The sequence below is a fragment of the Sciurus carolinensis genome, chromosome 4 (assembly GCF_902686445.1).
Source record: "Sciurus carolinensis chromosome 4, mSciCar1.2, whole genome shotgun sequence".
Classification (NCBI taxonomy): Eukaryota; Metazoa; Chordata; class Mammalia; order Rodentia; family Sciuridae; genus Sciurus; species Sciurus carolinensis.
The window spans coordinates 166,817,737-166,837,625 of NC_062216.1; the positions used below are offsets into that span (position 1 = coordinate 166,817,737).

Genomic DNA, 19,889 nt, shown 5'->3' on the forward strand with positions numbered 1-19,889 from the left:
CAGTACATTAGTATTTGACCTTAGGAAAAACCTTAATAGCTTCAACTAATTGTCTCACATACATATAACCGACTTAGTTACACACAAATTTGTTGAAATTTGTCCTTTACTTACACACAGACCTTCTTAGCACTTACTTAGACCCTCATACATTTCATCATACAAAGACTTTCCTACCCAGAAAAATTTTTTCCTTTTACTAAATATATTTCCATACCTGAACCTTTCATTTTTTTCTTTCCTTTCTGTTGTCCCCTTTATGTTCACATTTTGAAACAACTTCTTGTGAAATTTTTTGAATTAGATAAATTACTCTTTTTTTTTTTTTTGCAGTGGTGGGGATTGAACCCAGGGCCTTGTGCTTGACAGGCAAGCACTCTACCAACTGAGCTATATCCCCAGCCCCTAAATTACTCCATTTTAATAAGATGAAATATTTTATGTTTACAGTACTCTAATTGAAATGGTTGAAACTTTTGGATGCCTTTGTATATAGATTGTACCTGTTATGACTTAACCCTTAATAACCCTGCTTTTAGTGATGATACAAAGCAATTTTAAACCCTTTTTATGTACCAATCTATGAAAACACCAATAATGTTTAAGTATGTTATCCCATGGAATTTAAGGAGTTAAGAGTACTTGATGTTATCTAACAGAATTTTAATTTTGTAAATTAATCAGATGTCTCTAACAAACACATATGAGTAATCCTATATATGTGAAGTTAATTCACTTATTTTGTTGTAAAAACCAAGATATCAGACAAGCCCATTGAACAGTATTTGCCATCTTTTTCCTGTTGAAGAAAAGTTCCAGAAAAAATTGATATTAGACATTTTATAGACATCAACATTTCATTAGTTGAGCACCTAGAGACTTGTGAGGTAAGTAATTTTAAAGACATTCTACTTTCCATTTGTTTACCCAATTTAAATTGAACCTTTTAAATCACGTGAATTAAAGGTATCCAGATCCATTTTTTAAATTTTAACTCATGAGCATTCATTACATATCAATTTTGATATCATATACATGATATTTGGATACACACACACACACACACACACACACACACATGATAAACAGATAACACAAAAGCAAAGTCCCTGTAGCTTTTTATAGGTGAATCTCCATTGCAATGTAACAGATGTTCAAAATCTCTAGTTGAATAAACAATAGGACTGATCAAAAAAACATTGTCATGAGCTCAAAAAATATAGAATTTAAGGGAACAAAAATGAGTCCTGGAAAAATGACATGGCCATTAATTATTTTAGTAAAGCACCACATAATTTTTTTTTTTTTTTTTTTTTTTTTTTTTTTTTTTTAGTTTAGATTAGTTGGAGTTCAGGTAAAAGATACCTTTTCCCTTTTTTTCTCCTTGGGTTTGAGACTGGTCTCCTACTAAGCCTGCAGGCTTCTTCCATTTACATCTCGATGTAAGCTTTGAGATCTGGAGGAGCTGAGGGAGGGATTACTGGTTCCAGCAGAAACTTGATGCCTAGGGCATTTTAACCATTTCTATTTTCAGGTTCAGATGTCAAAGAAAATTATGAGAACTTATTTTCCATTACTTTTGAGATGAAGCTACTATGCTAAGCTTCTTACTGAGATGTTCCATTGGCTAGTGACCTGGTTTGTCCACAGCTACCTATCCAATATTTTTGGGTAAATATTCTTAGGGTTATTTTCCTCTCAGTGACAAACAGGTTAAATCTTGTTCTGTAGGTAACTGAGGACAGGGGCTTGAAGGCAGGCCCCCTTTTTGATATTTTAAAAACCTTTCGTATGTTTTGGTTCTCACATCAGGGCAGTTGATCCTTGGTGTAGAATTTTTTAAGGAGGCTGTAAAGAGGCTTAGCTAATTCCCCAAGCCCAGGAATCCAAAGCCCACAGTTTCTAGTTTTATCTCCAGGAAACCTCTGAGTTGCCTTCTGTTTCGGGGCAGAGGATATTGTCTTATGGTGGTTATTTTTCCTGTCCTAGTGTTTGGGTTCCTTGAGACAGTTGCAATCCTAAGTACTGAACCTGTTGATGGCATAATTAAGTTTTCTTCTTTGAGATCTTATAATCCCTATCAGCTAAGAAGTTTCGGAGCTCTGTAATGGCCTTTCAACATTACTCATGGGTGGAGGCACATAAAAGGATGTCATCTACATATTGGAGAACAATTACAGATGTTCTATCTCTGACTTTTGGTAAGTCCTTAGTTAGGGTTTGTCTGGAACAGGTGAGGGCTAACTCCAAATTCTTGAGGCAACACTGTCCAGATTAGTTGAGATCCACTATCTGGTTCCTTAAAGACAAATAGAAATTGTGATTGGGAGTCCAGGGGTATACAGAAAAAGGCATCTTTTAAATCTAATATGGTAAACCAAGCAGCAGCTAGACTCTAAGATAACAGAACATATGGATTAAGAACTATAGGGTGGAAGGAAATTACTACTTCATTAATTATTCTAAGGTTTTGGACCAGGCAGTTGGCTTTTGAACTCCTAAAATGGGTGAATTACATGAGCTGTTGCAAGGCATTAAAAGTTTCTGTCAGAAATGGGGATATAGCTCAGTTAGAGTGCTTGCCTCGCATGTGCAAGGCCCTGGGTTCAATCCCCAGTGCCAATAAATAAAAAAAAAAGTTTCTGTCTGAGGTTTTGAATGATCTTTAATAAGCCCTTTTTCTTGTCTTTATGCTCCCTTTCTTTCTTTTCTTCTTGCTATCATAATGAATGGGAGATGCAAGCTGGAGGAGATCATCTAAGGATCGATCAGGGCCATGTGCCAATTTTTGTAATTTCCTCTGAATGTTTGGAAATGACAAATTTATCCTTCAAATTTATCTGAATGACAAATTTATCCTTTAAAAGTAGGTGGCCCTCTGTGGATTCAGGCTTCAGGGTGGTGAGCTTCCCGATTGCCTTCCTGAGTCTCTCCATGAAAATCAGGACTTTCCTGGAGGCCTCTATGAGACTTTTCCAGGCATCCTGCTCGTTGTTTAAATCCCAGTTAGGATGAGGACCGCCTGTGCTCTAGATGGTTAAGGAATAGCATTATTTTCCAGGGGAAGCCCAATACCTGGCATAAGTTCTGAAACATCTCAATATATTTATTTGGATCCTCCAAAAACCTCCCTAAATTTATTTTTATCTGTCTTAAGTTGGGGGGGCCTTGATTTTCCTCCCTTAGTAGGCGTTTCCTCAAGGCTTCCTCCTCTCATGGTAGAGATTATTGAGGCAAAGCCTGGCAACATATGAAAGGCACTTTTCTTGATGATTTGTAATTTAGCAGTATGCAGGCTAGTGGTGAACCTGGCAATACTGCTGAGAAAGAAGCTCCCTTCTGAGTTAGAAGTATTAGGGACGTCTCCCTAACTTTGAGCTTCCTTACGGTCCAGAAAAACCCGTCTCTCACTACCTGGCTTTGCCAAAGTTCTTTCTGGCCTTCTTTGTCAAAGTGCTGGGGTCCTAGTTTGCCCTGTGCTAGAGGCCCTGGGAGGATTCAGACTTAAGGGCCTTACTGTTTTCCTCCTGCCACTATAAACTCCTAATTAGGAAAAAAAAAATGTCAAAAGTAAAAATTGCACATTTTTGCCTATTTTGTTGCCCTGTGGACTAAAGGAATCTCTGGAGGGTGAGGGGACAGCTATTGGTCGTTAGGCATATAATGCTTTGCTTGGAGGGTCTCCCGGGAGGGATTGATTTTAAATGCCTCCCTCTTGCAGCTTAACGAGAACACAGTGAGCACATTTAAGCACAGGAACAGCCATGGGGAGACTCTAGATAGACTAGTGAAGGCTAACTATGAGAACAAAGGGAACCTCGGCTTTTTCTTACTAATCGGTCCAGGTCTTTTCTTAATCCTACAGTTTGAATTCCTAATGTCTGATCAGCTAGGGAAAGGAGCATCCAGGAGGGAGTGGATGAGGGGGAGTGTCGCATGGTCCATATGGAGGAGAAGGTAACTGGCGCTTTCCCTCAGTGCCATTCATCAACCGATCACCCTGGATACCCCTTAGGGTGGTCGGGAGGGGAGTCCGGAGAAGGAACCTTTGGGATCCACTGGAGAGTAGCCCAGGCCAGAGAACCCTGCAGTTGTTCCAACCCTTCCTCTGCCTCCACGCATCCTGGGTAGGTCAGGACTAGGGACACTGTGTACTCACCAATTGTGCTCCGGGTATAGATAGAAAAGTAGGAAACGGCTTCGGCAGAGTCCAACATGCCTGGTCTGCACAGAGCAGGTGATTGGAAACTGGCTGGCCGGGGACCTCTCACCAGAGTCTTGAAGGATGGCGGTGTTGCGAACAGGGTGGTATCTGTGCAGCTATCTTGTATAAACAAGCCATTCCGGGAACCGGCCTGTGAAAGCCCCCAGGAAGGGACGCACAAACACTAAGGGATGAGGAACTGTCCTAATCACCAGGATGCAGGCAGCTGCGACTGCGCTCTCGAGAGCCAATACAGGACAGACTGCTGGGTCCCGGGCTTGTCAAGGTTGTTAAGAGATACCTGTCCGAGGAATGTGCAGCTGCCCGGGAACCTTACCTATCAAGGATGGGGGGCCTAGCCCCACTCATCTCCTGCATAGTTCACCCCTACCCTCCTCCCTTCTTCCTCCAGGACCCTTCACTTCTGGCGGGACCCAATGAGAATCAAATAGATTGGCGGGACCCAACCAAAGAGGACAAATGTTTAGCTGTTCAAATGTTAACCAATAATGTACAGGTCTTTGTGTGTGAATGCTTGAAAATCTCTTAAATAGAGTGCTTTCTCACCCTCGGGGCCGCTCCCCACTCAACCATGGTAGTGGTCTGAGAGGCTGGTTGCAGCCCAAGCTCAAGCTTGCAATAAAACTTCATTGTGTGTCCTGCATTACTGTGTGTGCACTTTGACTCTCTGGGGATCGGTTGATATTGAACCCCAACAGCGGCTGCACTAGCTGCATTTAAGTAGCCGACGGGTGCCCATTTTGCCCTCCAGAAATAAAGAGGCAGAAAGATGCACGTCAAGCAGATGTGAGGTGTGTGGAGAGAAGCTTACCTTAGTGTAGATCCCAGTGGGACCTCTAAATGTGACATCGCCGTTGACTGGTGACGAGTCCTGCTTCCTCAGGTGCTGAAGTGTAACGTCAGAGAAGCACCAAGGCAAGCACATGAAGCAGGTTTTATTTAAAGGTAACAGACTTCTCCCAGGAGGGAAGAGGGGCCGTGGCTGATGTTCTAGAGTCGCAAGAAGGGAGTGCGCCCTGCATCTTTTATAGATCAGGGTCTCCTTTGTTCTGTTCTTTCCCCACTTCTCTTTTTCCTTCCTTCCTACATGACTAGGCCCAGGAGATGCCCGTGATGTGGCAAAAAGGTGAGCAGCAGATGGCAGGGGGAGGGCCACAGGGAGGATTCAGGCAGGTCGGGGCCTGGGGGCATTAATTAGCCACTCCCTGCCTCAACCTTGTGGGAGGGGCAGTTAGGCAGGTAACCTTAGTGACCCAAACTCCAACTTCCCAGACCCTATGGCCTCCATTCCTCCATTTAACCCGATTCCCCGTTCTACACTAACTGCCTGTCCTCAGATCTGGCTTCACCGACCTCTATCGCCAGCCCCCATTTCTGTGCTAGGAGGAGTTGGGGAGGTAAGTGAACCCCTGCAGAGAACCCTGCAGAGGTAAAGGCCAGCCCATGTGAGGCCTCTTCTGCCTACAGCTCTTCCCTGGGGTACAGCAGAGAACAGGTCACTCGCTGGGCCCAAGATGAGGCCTCTGAGCTGGTCTCCCCTGGTTTTCAAAGAGGATGTCTCTTGGCTGTTACCTGGAGGGCAGTGCTTACCTCAAACGCCCAGCACACATGAGGGTGGTGGCTGGGTCACCCCGCAGACCCAAAACCTCCTCTGCCTTTCCCCTCCTGCTTGCGGCTGGGCCAGATTCTCCAGGACCTTTCTACCACCCTGGGAAACAGCGGTGCGACCTCAGTCAAAGTTCTGGAAGTCTTCAAATCAGAACACCACTGGGCTCCCCCAAACTCTGGGCAGTCTCCTGACGCACGTGGAGGTGGGCAGCAAATCTCATTCTCTAGGACATATGGCACCAGTTGTGGTCCCCGTATCCTCAACCATAAAATGGGGGTCATTTTGGATGGATGAGCTGCATCTCAGTGGATCTCTGGAACCTGGTGGGCCCACCTCCCCGAGAGGGACAGAGGCATCACAGAAGCCGGGGTTCCCATGGGCCACACCCAGTCTCCTCGCTCTGCTGGGACTCCTGAGTGGCCACCCAGAGAGAAGCGGCTTTGGAAGCCTGGATGTAGAGGGCGCCCTCTGCTGGACACCAGAGAAATGTCCCCCAGGCTGTCTCAAGGTTTTTGTTTTTTTGTTTTTTTTTTTTTTTTAACTCAGAAGATACACTAAATGATTTCTACATTTATTGTTGTCTTAATATCGATCCCAGGCTATATACTGAGATGGATTTTTTTTTATTGTAAAAATTTATGGGATACATCTTGTTTCTCTGTTTGTACATGGAGTAAAGGCATACCATTTGTGGAATCATAAATTTACATAGGGTAATGTTTGATTCATTCTGTTATTTTCCCCTCCCCCCCACCCCTCTTTTCCCTCTGTACAACTTTCTTCCTCAATTTTTTTTTTTTTTTTTTTTTTGAACAGGGATTGAACCCAGGGACATTTAACCACTGAGCCCCATCCCTAGCCCATTTTTAAAATATTTAATTAATTAATTAATTAATTAATTTATTTATTTATTTATTTGGGTGCTGGGGATCGAACCCAGGGCCTTATGCTTACAAGGCAAGCACTCTACCGACTGAGCTATCTCCCCAGCTCCAAAAACATTTTATTTAAAAAAAAATATTTTTAGTTGTAAATGGACACGATACCTTTATTTTATTTATTTTTATGCAGTGCTGAGGATCGAACCCAGTGCCTCACACATACTAGGAAAGCGCTCTGCCACTGAGCTACAGCTCCAGTCCTATATTTTATTTTAAGACAGGGTCTTGCTAAGTTTCTCAGGGCCTCGCTAGGTTGCTTGGAACTCTTGATCCTCCTGCCTCAGCCTCCTGAGTCTCTGGATTACAGGCATGCGCCACCACACCCAGCCTGTCTCAAGTCGTCGAAGTTCCCCCTCCCCCATGCTGATTCCTCCAACACTAGCCGAGCATGCACTCTTTACCAGGACTGGGACTACCATGTGCAGAGGAGATCCCTGGAGCCAAGAAGAGACCACTGGGCATGAAATCGGATAGACCTGTGTTTAAACCTCAGCTCTACTGCTGTGTGTCCTTGGACCAGTTACTCAACATCTCTGAACCTCAGTTTCCTTATCTGTCAACTTAATGCTAGTATCTACCCTGTGGGGTTGTGACGATTAGCTAGGTAAGGTATGGACATGTATGGTGCCTGGGAGGATCACAAATTTGAGGCCAGCTTTGGCAACTTAGGGAGACCCCATCTCAAAACAGAAAATAGAAAGGGCTGGAGCCAGGCACAGTGGTGCACACCTGTAGTCCCTGTGGCTTGGGAGGCTGAGGCAGGAGGACTGCCAAGTCCAAAGCCAGCCTCAGCCACTTAGCAAGACCCAACTTAATGAGACCCTGCCTCAAAATAAAAAATAAAATAAAAAGGGGGGTTGGGGACGTGGCTCAGTGGTTAAGCAACACTGGGTTCAATTTCTGAGGGGGAGGGAGGGGGGAGGGGGAGGAATAGAAATGTACAGTGCCTGGGACCTGAACGGGGGCTCTGGAACATGACTCCCCTCACCCCTTGTGTACCCCAACAGGCTAAGAAACAGTCCAGAGAAATTAAGAGGCGCTCTGTTCTTAGACCCCCTGGACGTCACCCTCAGCTCCTGCTCCTGCCTATGTGATCTCACGCAAGAGACCGCACCTCTCTGACCTTGTTTCTTCTTCAGCAAAATGGGGCTCATACCCCTCAGGAGGTGATGTGAAGAGCTGGCCAGGGGGGCTGGGGAGATAGCTCAGTCAGTAGAGTGCTTGCCTTGCAAGCACAAGGCCCTGGGTTCGATCCCCAGCACCCAAAAAAAGAGCTGGCCAGGGGCAGAGGCCGTTTGATTCTCCTGCTCATCTTCATCATCGATTCGGTTCAGAGAACGCTCCTTATCTTGCTGCTCCTGGCACACAGTAGATGATCAATAAATGCAAAAATAACTTTTAGCGGAAACCCAGTCAGTAGGGTGGTGGGCGGGCCTTGTCTACTCTCCTCGGGCAAGGGGACCTGGGAGGGTTAGGGCCGTGGAGCTGACCCAGGCGGTAGACTTCACCCTGCCCTGGGACGTGGCCTCTCTGAGCCCTGCAGGACCCGGAGCTGGGGCTGAGCTGGGAGAGGGGCAACCTTGCAGAGCCTGCCACCAAGTCCCATGCCAGCAGCTGCCCCTCACACATTCCTGTCTCTGTGCCAGACGAGATGCCCTGGGAAGACGGAACTGTGCTGAGTTCAGGGCAGTAGGCAGGGGGTGGCTCTGACCCCAGCCCTTATTATGTGGCTTTGGCCAAGTCACTTCCCCTTTCCAAGCCTCTGCATCCTCCACTGTAAAACAGGGATGAGGGCTGCTCTGGAACATTCCTCAGCCAGGAGTCCAGTGAATGAATTGTGGAGGGGAGGGGCGGCAAGACAGGCAGTCTCACTCACAAGCAGGGCTTCCCTTTGATCTACAGCCACTCTGAGTGGGGAGGGAGGCTGTGACACCTTACCTCCAGAGGGGCACCTTGGCTCTGGGCAAATGGTCCCTCAGACCAGCGGCTCAGAGAGCTGGACGAGGAGCCCAAGGTCCAGGTTCAAGTCCCAGCCTTGCCCCAGTCCCTTCTTTCAGAAACAAGTCAGCTTCTCCGCGTGCCTGGCACACAGCAGGCGCTCGCGTGTGCTCACTGCATCCGTTATCCTCTCGGTAACCCACTCCTCCGCGGGTTCTGGAGTCACCTCCACTGGAAGCCCTCCCTGTCCTCTCCCCTGGACGAGCCAACCCTGAGCTCTGCAGCCTCCAGAGCCTGCCACAGAGACATCACCCCCTGGGCTGTACTGATCACTAACCTGACGGCCTGCTGGTCCTTAAAGTCAAGGACAGTCGGACAGCCTGCAGATTCAGGCAGACAATGGGGCACGGAAGCCCCTCTGCAGTGTTCCACAGAATGTCTTCACATCCCTGCTCAGGGAAGCAGGCAGAGTGGGGAGGTGGCTTGTGCAGCAAACATGAACTTAGCACAGCACTGTGTCATGCTCACAGTACGTACAGCACGTGCTCCTCACAATTAGGGTTCTCAGTGTGGCCCAGCAGCGTCGACATCACCCGACAACTTGCTGGAAGTGGAAATTCTGTGGCCCAGCCCTGCAGAAGCAAAACTGTCGGAGGAGCCTAGTGATGTGTTTTGTTTTGCTTTTTTGGTACCAGGGATTGAAACCAGGGGCGCTTCATAATGGAGCCACATCCTCAGCTCTTTTTATCTTTTTTTTTTTTTTTTTCCCCTGGGGGGAGGTCGGGGAGGGGAATACCAGGGATTGAACTCAGGGACACTCAACCACTGAGCCACATCACCAGTCCTATTTTGTATTTTGTCTAGAGACAGGGTCTCACTGAGTTGCTTTGTGCTTCAGTAAGTTTCTGAGGCTGGCTTTGAACTCTCGATCCTCCTGCCTCAGCCTCCTGAGGTCCTGGTGAAGCCAGAATTAAGGACAGGTAGTTAGTGTAGAAATAGGAAATCAGGTCAATTTGAGGAAATGAAGCCATGAAGCCATCTGCCTCTGGAAGTTGGAGACTGCCCCTGGAAGAATGGAATGTCAAGGATCTCCGGAGCCCATTGATGACCAAATTTACCTGCCTTTATCAAGGACTGCAAGCAAGGAGCTGCTAATTAATGCCCCCTGGGCCCTTATCTGCCTGAATCACCTTGGCCCTCCCCCTGCCCATGGCTTCTCACTTAATGCAAAACCAGGCCTAGTCACGTAGGCAGGAAGGAGAGATAAGGGGGGAGAGAACTGGAGAACAAAAGAGACCTTAACCTATAAAAGATAGAGGGTGCACTCACTTCTTGGGACTTGTAGAACATCAGCCATGGCCTCCTTCTTCCTGCCGGGAGAGGGAGAAGTCTGTATTATTACCTTTAAATAAACTTGCTTAATGTGCTTGCCTTGGCTGCTTCTCTAGTGTTCAATCTTCAACATTAGGAAGGAGCAGAACTCGTCACCGGTAAATGGCGGTATCACTGGGATTACAGGCGTTGGCCTCCACGGCGTTAGCCCTAGCGATCTGGATTTTAGTAGATCACCCTCCAGACGATCTACTAGCATCCTAATATCCAGAACCACTGTCCTACAATAACCCTACAAAGTCACGAAAATTATCGTCATTTTACAAATAGGTTGAATGTAGCAAAGGGGGCAACTGGTCGCGGCCTCCCCACTGTAGGTGGGATACCCGCAAACAAATCCAGGCAGTTTGGCTCTCAGGAAAATCACCGATGAGTTGGCATCAGAACCAAATTAGGACCAGTAAATTTTGGCCATTCACGAATAACTCTACGATGAGTGCCCACTAGCATCAGGCACTGTCCCAGGCATTGGGTCTGGGACAGAAGGCCATAATCAGAACACAACACACTGGGAGAGGAGATGGCACAGGCTGGTGGCCCCTTTAAAAGGCGGGGCCTGGCGGGCGGAACTGTGGATCAACGCTGCGAGGTGCACCCGGGAGGCCGCGAACGCTACACCCGGAAGTCTCTTGGGCGATACAGGAAGCTGCGCCGTAGGAAACCTCCCCACGATGGGTCGCCACAAGAAAAAGAAGCAGCGAGATGGCGACGACCGGCGGCCCCGGCTCGTTCTCAGCTTCGATGAAGAGAAGCGGAGGTGAGTGGCAGAGCTGGACAGCGTCCCCCTCGGGCTGCCCGGTGAGGCCTGGGCCAGGTCCGGGTCGCGCCCGACCGCGCTGAGAGCTCTTCCGGCCCCGCCCCCGGGGCGTGGCCAGACTTTCCTCCGGGCTCCGCAGCTCCGCCGGGTGAGTGGCCCGCTCTCCCCGAGCTCGCGCAGGGCGATGGCTTGGGCCTCTGCAGTCCAGCTGGTCCCATCGACCCTGCACCCAGTAGATTCTCGGCTGTCGTTGATGAGCGATGAGCCGACGAAGTGAGAGTGGCTTACCTTCTTTCATGCACTCGCCAGACGCACTTTGGGCTCCTCCGGTGCCCCAGGCTTCGGGCTAGGAAGCCCCACCTCGGAGCCTCAGCGCCCCGCTAGACAAATGGCACATGGTGGCGGGTCCGCGAAAAACCCAGTGCTGGGCGTCAGAACAAAACGGAATAGAGCAGCCGGCACTGGGAGTTGTTAGAGGCAGAGATCAGATAAGGGTAGGCAGCGAAATGCGTAGGTATCACCAGGAAACTCCAGGGTAAATCAGCAAGCCCTACGGGTGGGGTCAGGGGCCCGGGGAAATGGGTATTGGTTCAGTGGAGTACTTTTGCAGATCTGGGTGAAGGTGTTCTTGAAAGCCCTGCCAGCAGTGGCTTAATTCCCTGAGGGGTGATATTTGCCAGCATAGAGGGGCCTTGTTTGCCCTTGTTTGAACCTTAGAGCTCTGGAGAGTGGAGAGTAGAAAGAGGCAACGTCTCCCATATTTTGCTGAACTTCATGGTCCAGCAGGGAGTGATGGTGCACACCTGTAATCCCGTGGCCGGGGAGACTGAGGCCAGCCTCAGCAACTTAGGGAGACCCTGTCTCAGAGTAAACAATGAAAAGGGCTGGGGGTGGGGCTTAGTGGTAGAGCAACCCTGGGTTCAGTCCTGCATACCAAAAAAAAAAAAAAAAAACCCAAAACAAAAACAGTCAGGTGTTCCATGATGATTTAGTCATGATGGCTCATGTAATGATGGCGTACCATGCCCACCTCCAAGTGTAGCACACTACAATTTAAGTTTGTGTAAATATAATTTGTGATGTTTAAGGAACAACAAAGTCATCTAGCAACTCATTTCTCAGAATGTGTCCTTGTTATTAAATAGTGCATGACTGTACTCTGTGTGACCTTGGGCAGTGTCCCTATCTGTTAATGGGGTTTGATCCCTACTGTCGTGAGGGCTGAATGAGTTGGTAGGTGGGATGAGCCTGGCACACAGTGGTGCAGCATTGGCTTTTCTCTCTTCCTAGGCGAGGCTTCTTTCTTTGTATCTCCTCCCGACTCTCCTGCCTCTGGCCTGCTTCCTTCCTGTAGGGAGTACCTGACCGGCTTCCACAAGCGCAAAGTGGAGCGGAAGAAAGCAGCTATCGAGGAGATTAAGCAGCGACTGAAAAAGGAGCAGAAGAAGCTCCGGGAGGAGGTGCAGGGGAGGGTGGAAAGAGGGGGACCTGCAGCCCCAGATGGCCCTGACAGAGATGGCTGCAGGGATGGGGAGGAGTGTGGGGCAGAACAGGACGGAGTCACCCTTCATACAGGAGAGACACTGACCTGGTTGGGGGAAGGTGGAGGATGGAGTCTCCTCCTGACTTTCCACTGTCAGGTCAGCAGTGCCCCTGTCTGAGATTGGACTGAGAGGCCATACCACTGTGCCCTTCCCATCTGGTTTCAGCGCCACCAGGAATACTTGAAGATGCTGGCAGAGAGAGAGGAGGCGCTGGGTGAGTCCTCCTTGGCCAGAGCTGGAGAACAACTGGGGACCCTGGATTTCTGTGTCTGTTAGTGGGTGGACAGGGAGAGGGGTGGGAACCACACAGGTGACCGACTTCCTTAGCTCTAGGAGTCTTGGTGATGACCCTGGCACCAGGGGTTGGCCTCATATACTCTAAGCACAGGGGGATCAGAGACCAGGAGGAGATGCCAACCTTACGGTAAACTGAGCCTGAGCCGAACCTGAGCCCAGTTTCCAAGGACTGGAGGATTTGGGGTTGGAGGGAGGAGTGGCAGCAGCTCCTGATGTCACAGAGTTTGTCCAGATGGGGTCTGGCCGAGAGCATGAGAGGAAGAGTAGATCATTTGTTTGCAGGTCAGTCTCTGGGCCAGTGTGGAAGGGCCATTGCAGTTTGGACCTAGGAGGGAGGCTGGAGCTCGGTTGCTTGTTCTGGAACAGAGGCCTGATCTGTGCCTTCCCTGCAGAGGAGGCAGATGAGCTAGACCGGCTGGTGACGGCAAAGACAGAGTCTGTGCAGTATGACCACCCCAACCACACAGTCACTGTGACCACTATCAGTGACCTGGACCTCTCTGGAGCCCGACTGCTCGGATTACCCCTGCCCGAGGTGGGTTCTGCCCTGGGGAAGAACAGGTGCAGGGCGTGGCTTATCAGGGGGTTTCTGATACTGCCCATATTTTGAATATCCCAGTGCAAGGAGCTCTTCCAGGATGGACCCTTCAGTCCCCTGGCTGCTGCACCACAGGGCAGCTAAAGGAGCTTAACCACTGAGCCACACCCCAGCCCTTTTTTTTTTTGCTAGATGGACACAATACTTTTATTTTATATATTTATTTTTTTGTGGTGCTGAGGATCCAACACAGTGCCTTACATGTGCTAGGCAAGCAGTCTACTGCTGAGCTACAATCCTAGTCCTTGCAGCCCTTTTTTGTATTTTTATCTAGAGACAGGGTCTTGTTGAATTGCTTAGGGCCTCCCTAAGTTACTGAGGCTGGCTTTGAATTGATCCTCCTGCCTCAACCTCCAAAGCTGCTGGGATTATAGTTGTGCACCACCATGCCCAGCTTGGGCAAGTTTCTTTGACTTGCCTGCTTCTCTGTCTTCATCCATTAATTGGGAGCTACTGCTGGTAGCACTTGCCTTGTGGGATTGCTCTGAGGATAAAAGTGGTGAATCCAGCTAGGTGTGGTGGCTCTCACCTGTAATCCCAGCAACTCTGGAGGCTTATGCAGGAGTATCATCAGTTTGAGGTCACAGCAATTTCCCTGTCTCAAAAAATAAAAAGGGGATATATCTCACTGGTAGAGTGGCCCAGGGTTCAATCCCAGTACCCCCCAAAAAATGGATGAATCCATTGGTACCATGTTTAACCAGCACTGCGTGCTCAGCGAAAGATTGCTATTTATTTTTATTGTTCCTCTGGTGTGATAAGCAGCAATAACACGGCACATCTGTGTACACTGAGAGTGAGTTTTCAACCTGTGGGTTGTGAATCATCAGTAAGTCACAGTCAGCATTAAAAAGAGGGACAGGGGTTGTGGCTCAGTGGTAGAGTGCTTGCCTAGCATGTGTGAAGCCCTGGGTTCTATCCTTAGCACCACATAAAAATAAAAAAAGGTATTGTGTTCACCACAACTAAAAAAAACTCATACACGCACGCACACACACATATATATATATATGTATATACATAAAGAGGGATTAGGGAAGTAGCTCAGTGGTAGAGTGCTTGCTTGCTCAGTATGCACGAGGCCCTGGCTTCAATCACCAGCACTGCAAAAATAATAAAAAGAAAAGAATATAATTGAGCCAGGTAGCAGTGCATACCTGTAATTCCAGCGTCTCAGGAGGCTGAGCCTGGAGGATCACAAGTTCAAGGCAAGCCTTGGCAATTTAGCAAGGCCCTGAGTAACTTAGTGAGACTCTATCAAAGCAGAAAATAACATGGGGGCTAGGGATGTGGCTCAGTGGTTAAATACCTCTGTGTTCACTCCCTGGTACCAAAAAAAAAAAAAAAAAAAAGAATAGAATTAAAAATAGCAGAAAGCACCATAGTGAGTGCATGTTACCTGGTTTCATGACATGTCAGTTGTGGTTACAGTTGCGCCTCTTGTTCCTGTAAGAACTTGTTAAGTTTGCAGTTGTCCCACTGTGTCTGAGGAGGCTTGGTTGCAGGACTCGCCTGATTCTAGGGTCTGCAGATGGTCTGGGTACTTGCGGTAGTCCGTGCCATCCCACTGCCGGCTGCTGGCTTTCTGTCATCTCTCAATTGCTCATGTCTTGCGAGGCCAGTGCCAGGTGCATAGCTGCACTGATGGTTTAAGGAACAGTGACAAGAAAAGTCCGTGCAGTTCAGTACAGAAGCACTGATGTTCCCCCAGTGTTTTTAGGCCAGGGCTGGTTGAGTGCGGACCTGGGTACAGAGACTGATCGCACGGCCCTCGTGCAGTGTCCTGCCTGTGGTCCCTAACGCCTCACTCATCTGCCGCTGTGCCGGCCTTGGTGTGGGATCCGCCTCAGGTCAGTCCTGCTACCTTCTTGCTCACTTTTTATTCGCAGGTGTTCGCGTGTCCGCTGTAAGCCACTTGCTGAGGCCGGGGAGGACTTTGAAACAGGGCTCTTCCCTCTGTGATCCTGGCCTTGGGGGGTACATGGGCCATCTACCCAAGGCCTTCTCTGGCCCCACACCAGGTCTGGGAGGCAGGCCCTGCACCCCCCACTCTGCACTTGACATAACCATGCTCACTTAGGGTGCCCAGGCCGAACTCCCTGTCCATCTACTTTCTGTGACAGTTCTTATTCTGCTCTTCTGTAGCCAGGAGTCGGGGATGGGTCCAAGGAGGAGACGTCGTCTATGGAGAAACCAACCAGAGCTTTACCCAGGAAGTCCAAAGACCCCCTGCTGTCTCAGCGGTGAGCCCTGGCTTGTCCTGGTGGCTGGCATCGGTGACCGTGCCTGTGGAGCTACCTCCTGCTGGCCGGTGGGGGGCGACTTGAGGGGCACGTGTGGGCCTGCAGGCGCTCTGGAATCAGGACAGGCCAACTTTGGGGTGGGTTTGGGGCCTGTCCATGGCTGGATGACAACTCGCCCCAAGCCCTCCACTGTGTTCCCAGGACAAACCGAGGCCCTGACCTCACCCCTCCTCCCTCCGCAGGATCTCCTCCCTCACAGCGTCGCTGCACGCCCACAGCCGGAAAAAGGTCAAGAGGAAACGTCCCCGACGAGCACAGGACTCCACCAAGAAGCCCCCGAGTGCCACTCGTACCAGCAAGACCCAGCGCCGCCGGCTGACAGGCAAGGCCCGGCACAGTGGAGAGTGACCCAAGGACACAGCGCCCCAGCCCGGGGTGCAGGGCCTTGTCCTGCCCCAGTACGGTCATCCTGTAACCTGTAACCTGCGCACTGGGCAGTGATTCCACAGCCAAGCTTGGGAACTGGGACTTCTCAGGTCTGGGACTGGCCTTGTCCTTAACTGAGGACACTCTGGGCCTTGAACCCCAGGAGCAGGCAGGGCCAGGCCGGGTGTCTTCCCAAATGTACCCCTGCCTGGAGCTTATCAGATCTGTGAAACTCCAGAGGCGTGCCTTGTGGTTTGTGCCCTGGCCTTGACACCCTGTCCCAGGCTGGCTTCTGGGGTCGCGGAAGTGGGGTGCCGTTGCCCAGCATCACTCCAGCAGCTCTCCCTGAGGGTGACAAGGCTGTGTGAGAGCGGGGTCCCCCTGGCAGATCGCTGGTAAGATCCAGAGCCCACCTGCTGCTCTGGTGGAGGGACAGTGGCAGGCCTGCCCTCTGCTCAGACCTCGGGCTCAGGGCTGCTCGGCTGGAGGTGAAGTGGTGGAGTGACCCGATCTGGGACCACTGCCAGCCTCCCAGCAGCTCCCAGAGCCAGCAAGGGGGTATTCGTTGGCCTTGGGTTTTTTTTTTTTTTCTTTTTTTTACTTTCTTTCTGGGTTTTGTGTGGTGCTGGGGCTGGAACCCAGGGCTCACGCGGCTGCACCGTGAGCCCCAGCCCAGCCCAGTCCTCAGTGGTTAAAGAAAGCACATCTCGACTAGCACGAGTGTGCCCTCCAGCGCTGACCCCACCCAGGCCAGCTGGTGTCCACGAGGGCTGCCACTCCTTCGTACTCTCTCAGAGTGAGCTTCACTGTGGCTTCAGGAAGCACCTTGGGCTGGGCTGTGGCCCAGTGGCAGAGCACTTGCCTGGCATGTGTGAGGCCCTGGGTTCCATCCTCAGCACCACATGTAAAGAAATAAATAAAACACAGGTCCATCCACAATTTAAAAAAAGAAAGCAGCCTTGCCCCGGCGCGGCCCAGCGGGAGTCCTGGGGGAGCACGGAGTCTGGCCGGCTTGGTTAGGGGAGCCGTGTCGGGATCTCTGCGCCTCTCTGGCAGGATCAGTTGTGTTCTCAGCTCCCAGGAAAGCTCCTGGGCTACTGTGGGTGACACGCAGGACAGTGCTTGGCGGGGGTGGGGGGTGCCTGGGGCGGCCACAGGCTTCACTTCAGAACATGGGAGGGACTCTGGAGGATGGGCCACCAGCCAGGGCTGCGGGACAGGTCTTCCCGACTCCACAGAGGGTGTGTTGGGAGCAGCCATACCCAGCTGGAGGGCAGGCTCAGGAACCATGGCTTGTGTGGCACCTGGGGGAACCTGGGCTCCCTCTGGCACCATCAACCCTCCTAGCGGTGTCTGATGACAGCTGGTTCACTCCTGCAGGCCATGCCCAGGCCTGGTCTCTGGCCCACAGCCTCCCTGCCAGCGTCCTGTGCTTGGGGCACCTGCTGGACAGAGTGTGCCTGTTTCCAGGTTCTCCAGGTGGTTCTGGTACTCAGCCCAGAGCAGCAGCCGTGGGTCTCACCCTGCAGACCACCGAGAGCAGAACTGCCGAGCCCGGGGGAGCAGACACGGCAGGGCGGGGTTTGCGCTGAGCTGCGTAGGCCTCTGGGTCTGTCTCCTTGTGTGGAAGATGACAAAATACCTCCCTCAGGGCTGAAGCACGGCCGCCTGAGTGTCCACTTCCCCACACCGGGCACCTTCCGTGTGTCCTCTTGCTGTCTCAGCTGAGACATCCCCAGGGGCCTGACTCCAGTCCCTTCCTGTCTCCAGTGATGAGCTCATTTGCAACACACGTACACAACACACGTAAATTTTCCATGTTTACAAGTATTAAATCCCGATCGGCTCCTCCCATCTGTGCCAGTGATGTTTCCAGCCAAGCAGAAAACAGTCACCGTGGTTTGACTAATCCTAGGGTCAGGGGTGATAGGGTCAAAACTCCCTGGCGAAAGCCCAGGACCCCTCCATGCTCCATGCCTGGATTTCTCCCTTCCCATTGCCCCCGATCCTGGTGAGACTTGGGTCTCTAGGAGTTTCATCAAGACGAGTGAAGCCACTCATGGTGGTACGCACCTTAACCCCAGCAACTCAGGAGGCTGAGGCAGGAGGATAGCAAGTTTGAGCAAGTTGGAGGCCAGCCTGGGCAATTTAGCAAGATCCCGTTTCAAAAGGGCTGGGGTGCAGTTCAGTGTTAGAGCACTTGCTTGCATGAGTGAGATCCTGGGTTCAGTCCCTAGGACTTCCAGGGGCGGGGGGGGGGTTTCATCTGGGTCATCTGGGTGTGGTGGCACATGCCTTTAATCCCAGCTACTCTGGAGGCTGAGGCAGGAGGAATTCAATTAAGTGAGACCCTGTCTCAAGAAAAATTAGAAAAAGGGCTAGGGATGTAGCGCTCAGTGGTAAAGCACTTGGCTGGCATATGTAAGACACTAGGTTCGATCCTTAGCACCACATAAAAATAAAGGCATTGTGTCCGTTTACAACAACAAAATTTTTTTTTTTTTTTTTTTTTTTTTTAAGAATGAGGTTTAGCTGTACATATAAAAATTGATCTACACAACTAATTCTCTGCTTGGCAGACATGGGAGGTTACTAGCTTGGAGCAGGGCAGGCTGAAGGGCCAGGATGGCAGGCTTTTAGTTTGTTTTTTGTGGTACTGGGGATTGGACCCCGGGATGCTCTACCACTGTTACCTCCTTTATGCCATTCTTAACACATGGCTTCTGCCTCACAGTCCAAGATAGCTGCTTGAGCTACAGTCATCAAATCTGCATTTCAGCCAGCAAGATGAGGAGAGGGTAAGGATATGACTCCTTTTAAAAACTCTCAATGCTTGGGTTTTGTTGGCCAGGCAGAAGGCAAAGGCCTGGGCAGGGGGATGAAGGAATTCCTGACTGCAGAGAGGCTGGAGAACTTTGGCCTTTTCTGGGAAACCAGACACCTATATGAAAATTGGGGATAACAGGTGGTGGCACAAGCCTGTAATCCTAGCAATGTGAGAGGCTGAAGGAGGAGAATCACAAGTTTCAGGCCAGCATTGGCAATTTAGTGAGAACTGGGGGGCTGGGGCTATGGCTCAGTGGTAGAGCGCTTGCCTAGCACCTGGGAGGCACCGGGTTTGATTCTCAGTACTGCATAAAAAAATAAAGATATCGTGACCATCTATGACTAAAATATTTTTAAAAATATAACTGGGATGTAGCTCAACAGTAGAGCACTAGAGCACCCCTGAGTTCAATTCCCAATACAAAAACAAATAGATAAAATTGAGGATCATGTTACTAACAGGAGAAGAGGTGTTGGGGGGCAGCCAGAAGGTTCTACACTGTTTTAATTGGCTTTTTCGCTGCTGTGACTAAATGATTGGACCAGCACAATTATAGAGGAGGAAAAATTTATTTGAGGGCTCACGGTTTCAGAAATCTTAGTCCATAGAAGGCTGGTTCCATTTCTCGGGGCTCGAAGTAAGGCTGAACATCATGATGAGTGTGGTGGAGGGAAGCAGCTCAGATCATCAGGAAGGAGAGGGAGAGGGAGGGGGAAGGAGAGGGTCTCCACTCTCCAGATACAAAATATATACCCCAAAGCCAGGCCCCAAATCCCACCTCCTCTAGCCACACCCTACCACTTTAGTTAACCCCATCAGGGATTAATTCAATGATCGGGTTAAGATTCTTACAACCCAGTCATTCTCTGAACCTTCCTGCACGGTCTCACCCGTGAGCTTTTGGGGGACACCTCACATCCAGACCATAACATACCCCAAAGCCAAATGCATAAAAGGCCGTGATGGGGAACTGCAGACACTCCACCTTCAGTTCCCTCCTTGGGTCAGGCCCTGCTCTGGGACAGCAATAAGCAGTGACCATGGTTGCCAGGAGCTGGGCTCAGCCCACTAAAGGAAGGAATTTATTCTATT

General features: G+C 50.1%; 1 protein-coding gene across 3 annotated transcripts; it reads left to right on the plus strand.

The window, feature by feature from the left end:
• The first annotated feature begins 10,721 nt into the window (after positions 1 to 10,721).
• On the plus strand, positions 10,722 to 16,207 carry Nol12 (nucleolar protein 12). Of its 3 annotated transcripts, none has more exons than XM_047551699.1 (6): positions 10,722 to 10,862; positions 12,153 to 12,322; positions 12,572 to 12,620; positions 13,096 to 13,238; positions 15,447 to 15,544; positions 15,787 to 16,207. In XM_047551699.1, the coding sequence occupies exons 1-6, from the start codon at positions 10,808 to 10,810 to the stop codon at positions 15,950 to 15,952; spliced, it is 681 nt and encodes a 226-aa protein (XP_047407655.1). In that variant the 5' UTR covers positions 10,722 to 10,807; the 3' UTR covers positions 15,953 to 16,207. The 3 variants fall into 3 exon arrangements, with proteins under 3 accessions (XP_047407655.1, XP_047407656.1, XP_047407654.1); XM_047551700.1 differs by having other exon boundaries at positions 12,217 to 12,322; XM_047551698.1 differs by lacking the exon at positions 10,722 to 10,862 and adding an exon at positions 11,020 to 11,372.
• The last annotated feature ends 3,682 nt before the right edge of the window (positions 16,208 to 19,889 follow it).

Excerpts from the sequence above, each read along its gene's own strand:
- Nol12 (XM_047551698.1), top strand. The coding sequence starts at position 11,258 with ATGGTGGCGGGTCCGCGAAAAACCCAGTGCTGGGCGTCAGAACAAAAC. Across the intron at positions 11,373-12,152 it reads AAGGGTAGGCAGCGAAATGC|GCGAGGCTTCTTTCTTTGTA; the intron begins GTAGGTATCACC and ends CTCTCTTCCTAG. Across the intron at positions 13,239-15,446 it reads TCGGATTACCCCTGCCCGAG|CCAGGAGTCGGGGATGGGTC; the intron begins GTGGGTTCTGCC and ends GCTCTTCTGTAG.